The sequence below is a fragment of the Amphiura filiformis genome, unplaced genomic scaffold, assembly GCF_039555335.1.
Source record: "Amphiura filiformis unplaced genomic scaffold, Afil_fr2py scaffold_61, whole genome shotgun sequence".
Taxonomy (NCBI): Eukaryota; Metazoa; Echinodermata; class Ophiuroidea; order Amphilepidida; family Amphiuridae; genus Amphiura; species Amphiura filiformis.
In genome coordinates this window covers 117,495-124,124 of record NW_027305525.1, presented here as the reverse complement: position 1 = coordinate 124,124, position 6,630 = coordinate 117,495, and the positions used below count along the sequence as shown (strand labels likewise).

The window sequence follows — 6,630 nt, the reverse complement described above, 5'->3', positions numbered from 1 at the left end:
ACTCGGTGAAATCGAGCGTTTGTTTGGTGTTTGTTCTTGGACTACCTACTACGGACGGAAAACATGGCAGCAAGATACAATACATGGTAGAACAGGAAAGCCAAAGGTATCAGGATGTAATTCAGGGAAAATTTATAGACACAAATTGAATTCAACTTTAAAACTCCTGATGGGTGTAAGATGGGTTATCTCTAATGGCTCCAACGCAAAGTTTATTTTCTTCGGTGATGACAGACTTTTTGTGTCATACGGCAGGCTCCTTGTACTGCTACACGAACTTCGCGAAGTAAACCATGGTAACGCTGAAATACTGCAAGGGAGGTTTGCCACCATATTTCCTAAAGCTGGACTCGTGCTTACAAGAAAAGCGACGGAAAAAGTTTTCCAATCTTCCAGGAATATGACTTTAAGTCCGTTCCCAGATATCTTTATTGGTGTTATCGCACTGCGTTATCATTGGACAATAATATATAGAGATGGGTTTACAGGCGATAAACTTAGGGGCGACTTTTGTAGTTTACCCAATGTATTCACCATTCGGACTAGTACAATGTTTAAAAATGCTTCGGCAATTCAAGTCTGCGCCACACATTATCAGCCGAGTATCATGAGTATGTATAAACCGCTCTTGAATGAAGGATATTTTCAGCATATCACTAAACTTGTGCACGACCACCCCGAAGCTTGTTACAACAGTGTTGGCCAGCCTGAGGATCTCTAGCACTGATACAATCAGGAACACGAAACGTTAATAGACGGATTGCTATTCGAAAAACATGGGGATCACAAAAAGTAATTATGGGTAAAAGCTCAAACTTTTGTTTGTATTAGGACTAACAAAAGACATAAATGAGCAACATTCTATAAATGTTGAGGACGCAAAGTATAATGATATTATTCAGGGTAGCTTTCACGACTCATTCAGAAATTTAACATTAAAATTAGTCACAGGCTGGAAGTGGGTTTCCGAGAACTGTAACCATGCAAAATATTTCTACAAGGGCGACGATGACGTATTTGTTCTCTTCTATAAATTAATGAAACTTATAGGTGTGTTGAATTCCAAGGGTAAAATGATCCAGAAGACATGCCTGGGAAATATCTTACGGGGTACCATGATAATAAGAGACACTGCTTCACGCTATTATGTATCTGAAAGAGATTTAAAGCGAAAAGAGTATCCACCATATGCTTCAGGAGGAAGTTATGTCCTGACGACAGATATAGTTGCAGATTTATATAAACAAGCATTGAACACTAGCCTCATATCTGTGGATGATGGGTATCAAGGTGTCGTTGGAGAAATACTTGGCATGACATGGCTAGCTAATAGAGGTTTTAAACTTAGTGGATGGGGTAAAGAGAAGACATGTTCTCTTTGTAGTGGGGAAGCTTTGACAATGCATGGATATGAAAACGCAGATCATGTGTTTGAGATGTGGGCGATTTATATAAATGCCACTGCGTCATGCCGGGATCATGGAAGTCTAAGTGAACGCAAAAATCCATAGTGAGCATAAATTATGAACGAAAATACGTCAATTTAAGAACTATAGTTTCCACATTTCCTCATAGACTACATAATTGCTTTTCATGTATTATTTAGTTTAAAGGCCAATTATTTAAATCTAATTTGGTTTGGGTGAAAAACATGCCACATATTGCTGAAAATTAATGATTGAATTAGATTAAAATAATTTCTGTTCATTTTTTACAGCGTTGCGTGTCTTAATCACACCTCTATATGACAAAAGATGTTTGTCGAGGTTTTCCAAAGTTTAAAAAATAACGGTTAGTTAATGAAATAACGGTTAGTTAATGAAAATAAAAGAAGTGAAATTTAGCGACGAGGTTTATTTATCCGTAATAGAGTTCTATTATCTATGCCCGTGCAACGGGGCATAGATATTGTATTTGTTGTGTTTAGTCTTCTCCTTCTCCTTCTCCTTCTCCTTCTCCTCCTTCTCCTTCTCCTTCTCAAGATCAGTCCTTTGCACTCCTCTAGCTCAAGAACCAAAGAAGCCTCGGGGCCCATACTTGGTACAATGATGGCCCATGACCCCTAGAAACATCCTAGGGTATCCCCGACCCCAGAGGTCAAATGTCATGGGCTACAGGGGGCAATATGTGTAATTGGTCTCCCATCCACTCAGGAGGCCAGGACCGACGAAATGTTCAATGTGTATGAGGGCAGCAGTGGTCTCCCATCCACTCAGCAGGCCAGGACCAACGAAATGTTCAATGTGTATGAGGGCAGCAGTGGTCTCCCATCCACTCAGGAGGCCACGATCGACCAACGAAATGTTCAATGTTCATGCAATGCAAAATAGCGGCAAATGGTTGAATTATCTATGCCCGTGCAACGGGGCATAGATATTGTATTTGTTGTGTTTAGTCTTCGACTTCTCCTTCTCCTCCTTCTCCTTCTCCTTCTTCTCAAGATCAGTCCTTTGCACCCCTCTAGCTCAGGAATTAAAGTAGCCCCTGGGCCCATACTTGGTACAATGATGGCCCATGACCCCTAGATACATCCTAGGGTACCCCCGCCCCCAAAGGTCAAAGGTCATGGGCTACAGGGGGCAATATGTGTAAAACTTCAAACAGCTCTAGCTCAACTACTATAGCGCCCTCAGGGTTCATACTTGGTACAATGATGACCTATGACCCTAGAAGTATGCTATGCTAGCCGCAACCCCAGAGGTCAAAGTTCATACGCTTTGGTAGCTACATGTATTTGCTATGATGAAGGCTTCAAATATACGTCAAGACGTACAATGGGGTTAAGAGGTTAACCGCTTAAAGGGACACAATGTTTTGGGATTAAAGGGGTATTCTCCAGTCTGGTGGTGTTTCAGAGAGAGTGAGGGTCTGATGGAGTATAAGAGCGAGTGATGGCTGGGTGAGGTATTAGAGAGAGTTGGGGTCAGCCTGGTGGTGTTTTAGAGCGAGTGAGTGTCTGGTGGAGTATAAGAGAGAGTGAAGGCTTGGTGGGGTATTAGAGAGAGTATGGGTCAGCCTGCTGGTGTTTTAGAGCGAGTGAGTGTCTGGTGGAGTATAAGAGAGAGTGAAGGCTTGGTGGGGTATTAGAGAGAGTATGGGTCAGCCTGTTGGTGTTTTAGAGCGAGTGAGTGTCTGGTGGAGTATAAGAGAGAGTGATGGCTGGATGGGGTATTAGAGACAGTTTGGGTCAGCCTGGTGGTGTTTTAGAGCGAGTGTCTGGTGGAGTATAAGAGAGAGTGAAGGCTTGGTGGGGTATTAGAGAGAGTATGGGTCAGCCTGTTGGTGTTTTAGAGCGAGTGAGTGTCTGGTGGAGTATAAGAGAGAGTGAAGGCTTGGTGGGGTACTAGAGAGAGTATGGGTCAGCCTGTTGGTGTTTTAGAGCTAGTGAGTGTCTGGTGGAGTATAAGAGAGAGTGATGGCTGGGTGGGGTATTAGAGAGAGGTTGGGTCAGCCTGGTGGTGTTTTAGAGCGAGTGAGTGTCTGGTGGCGTATAAGAGAGAGGGTCTGGTGGGGTATTAGAGAGAATGTGGTCCAGTCTGGTGGTGTTTTAGAGCGAGTGAGTGTCTGGTGGAGTATAAGAGAGTGATGGTCTGGTGGGGTGTTAGAGAGAGTGTGGGTCAGCCTGGTGGTGTTTTAGAGAGAGTGAGTGTATAGTGGAGTATAAGAGAGAGTGAAGGCTTAGTGGGGTATTAGAGAGAGTATGGGTCAGCCTGTTGGTGTTTTAGAGCGAGTGAGTGTCTGGTGGAGTATAAGAGAGAGTGAGGGTCTGGTGGGGTATTAGAGAGATTGTGGTCCAGTCTGGTGGTGTTTTAGAGCGAGTGAGTGTCTGGTGGAGTATAAGAGAGTGATGGTCTGGTGGGGTGTTAGAGAGAGTGTGGGCCACGGGCATAGATATTCGTGTTTGGTCAAACACAACTGTGGTTTCTAGTTCTCCTCCTTCTCCTTCTCCTCCTTCTCAAGATCAGTCCTTTGCACTCCTCTAGCTTAAGAACTAAAGTAGCCTCGGGGCCCACACTTGGTACAATGATGGCCCATGACCCCTAGATACATCCTAGGGTACCCCCGACCCCAAAGGACAAAGGTCATGGGCTACAGGGGGCAATATGTGTAAAATTTAAAACAGCTCTAGCTCAACTACTATAGCGCCCTCAGGGTTCATACTTGGTACAATGATGGCCTATGACCCTAGAAGTATGCTATGCTAGCCGCAACCCCAGAGGTCAAAGTTCATATGCTTTAAAAAGCAAAATAGGTACGACCGGTTAACACAGTGTATCGCAATAGGTAGCATTTTGGTAGCTACCTGTATTTGCAATGATGAAGGCTTCAAATATACGTCAAGACGTACAATGGGGTTAAGAGGTTAACCGCTTAAAGGGACACAATGTTTTGGGATTAAAGGGGTATTCTCCAGTCTGGTGGTGTTTCAGATAGAGTAAGGGTCTGATGGAGTATAATAGAGAGTGATGGCTTGGTAGGGTATTAGAGAGAGCCTGGTGGTGTTTTAGAGCGAGTGAGTGTCTGGTGGATTATAAGAGAGAGTGAGGGTCTGGTGAGGTATTAGAGAGAGTGTGCGCCAATCTGGGGTGTTTTAGAGCTAGTGAGTGTCTGGTGGAGTATAAGAGAGGGTGATGGCTTGGTGAGCTATGAGAGAGAGTTTGGGTCAGCCTGGTGGTGTTTTAGAGCGAGTGAGTGTCTGGTGGAGTATAAGAGAGAGTGAAGGCTTGGTGGGGTATTAGAGAGAGTATGGGTCAGCCTGTTGGTGTTTTAGAGCGCGTGAGTGTCTGGTGGAGTATAAGAGAGAGTGATGGCTGGGTGGGGTATTAGAGAGAGTTTGGGTCAGCCTGGGGGTGTTTTAGAGCGAGTGAGTGTCTGGTGGATTATAAGAGAGAGTGAGTGTCTGGTGGGGTATTAGAGAGAGTGTGCGCCAATCTGGGGGTGTTTTAGAGCTAGTGAGTGTCTGGTGGAGTATAAGAGAGAGTGATGGCTGGGTGGGGTATTAGAGAGAGTTTGGGTCAGCCTGGTGGTGTTTTAGAGCGAGTGAGTGTCTGGTGGAGTATAAGAGAGAGTGAAGGCTTGGTGGGGTATTAGAGAGAGTATGGGTCAGCCTGTTGGTGTTTTAGAGCGAGTGAGTGTCTGGTGGAGTATAAGAGAGAGTGATGGCTGGGTGGGGTATTAGAGAGAGTTTGGGTCAGCCTGGGGGTGTTTTAGAGCGAGTGAGTGTCTGGTGGAGTATAAGAGAGAGTGAGGGTCTGGTGGGGTATTAGAGAGAGTGTGCGCCAATCTGGGGGTGTTTTAGAGCTAGTGAGTGTCTGGTGGAGTATAAGAGAGAGTGATGGCTGGGTGGGGTATTAGAGAGAGTTTGGGTCAGCCTGGTGGTGTTTAAGAGCGAGTGAGTGTCTGGTGGAGTATAAGAGAGAGTGAAGGCTTGGTGGGGTATTAGAGAGAGTATGGGTCAGCCTGTTGGTGTTTTAGAGCGAGTGAGTGCCTGGTGGCGTATAAGAGAGAGTGAGGGTCTGGTGGGGTATTAGAAAGTGTGTGCCAGTCTGGTGGTGTTTTAGAGCTAGTGAGTGTCTGGTGGAGTATAAGAGAGAGTGATGGCTTGGTGGGGTATTAGAGAGAGTTTGGGTCAGCCTGGTGGTGTTTTAGAGCGAGTGAGTGTCTGGTGGAGTATAAGAGAGAGTGAGGGTCTGGTGGGGTATTAGAGCGAAGGTGGTCCAGTCTGGTGGTGTTTTAGAGAGATTGATGGTCTGATGTGGTATAAGAGAGAGTGAAGGCTTGGTAGGGTATTAGAGAGAGTATGGGTCAGCCTGGTGGTGTTTTAGAGAGGGTGAGTGTATAGTGGAGTATAAGAGAGAGTGAAGGCTTGGTGGGGTATTAGAGAGAGTATGGGTCAGCATGTTGGTGTTTTAGAGCGTGTGAGTGTCTGGTGGAGTATAAGAGAGAGTGGGGGTCTGGCGGGGCATTAGAGAGAGTATGTGTCAGCCTGATGGTGTTTTAGAGCGAGTGAGTGTCTGGTGGAGTATAAGAGAGAGTGAGGGTCTGGTGGGGTATTAGAGAGAGTGTGGTCCAGTCTGGTGGTGTTTTAGAGAGAGTGAGTGTCTGGTGGAGTATAAGAGAGTGATGGTCTGGTGGGGTGTTAGAGAGAGTGTGGGCCACGGGCATAGATATTCGTGTTTGGTCAAACACAACTGTGGTTTCTAGTTGAATTCGCTATTGTATTCGCTATTGTATCCGCTATTGTGTTCCATTAATAAAAAACTACTGCAGGAATCGCGGCAATTCCTGAAATACACATTTATTGCTGGTCTCTACCGCCGGCGTTTCGCAATTATTAATTTTCAAAATGATCCCATACTCTTACAATACATTATTATATTTATATATGCTTTTTATATCATATTAACTAATTGCAATTATGAAAACTACTAACTTTGAAAGTGAAAATATATTTACCATCGAAAATATATCATACTTAAATATATGATACCCAACCCAGAAGTTCCCATTTATTTTATAAATTGTTGTCATCCGCCCAAATATCCCCACAAATATTTGATACACGATTTTATGAATATAATAATTGCTGCATGATCGGCATACGATGTCCTGAGTATGAGTTCTTCAAGT

The 6,630-nt window shown here is 44.5% G+C and overlaps 1 protein-coding gene across 1 annotated transcript; it reads left to right on the top strand.

The window, feature by feature from the left end:
* Window positions 1-1,115: 1,115 nt before the first annotated feature.
* Window positions 1,116-1,511, top strand: LOC140144518 (lactosylceramide 1,3-N-acetyl-beta-D-glucosaminyltransferase-like). The gene has a single exon (XM_072166344.1). It carries the CDS (start codon window positions 1,116-1,118, stop codon window positions 1,509-1,511), a length of 396 nt encoding a protein of 131 aa, XP_072022445.1.
* The last annotated feature ends 5,119 nt before the right edge of the window (window positions 1,512-6,630 follow it).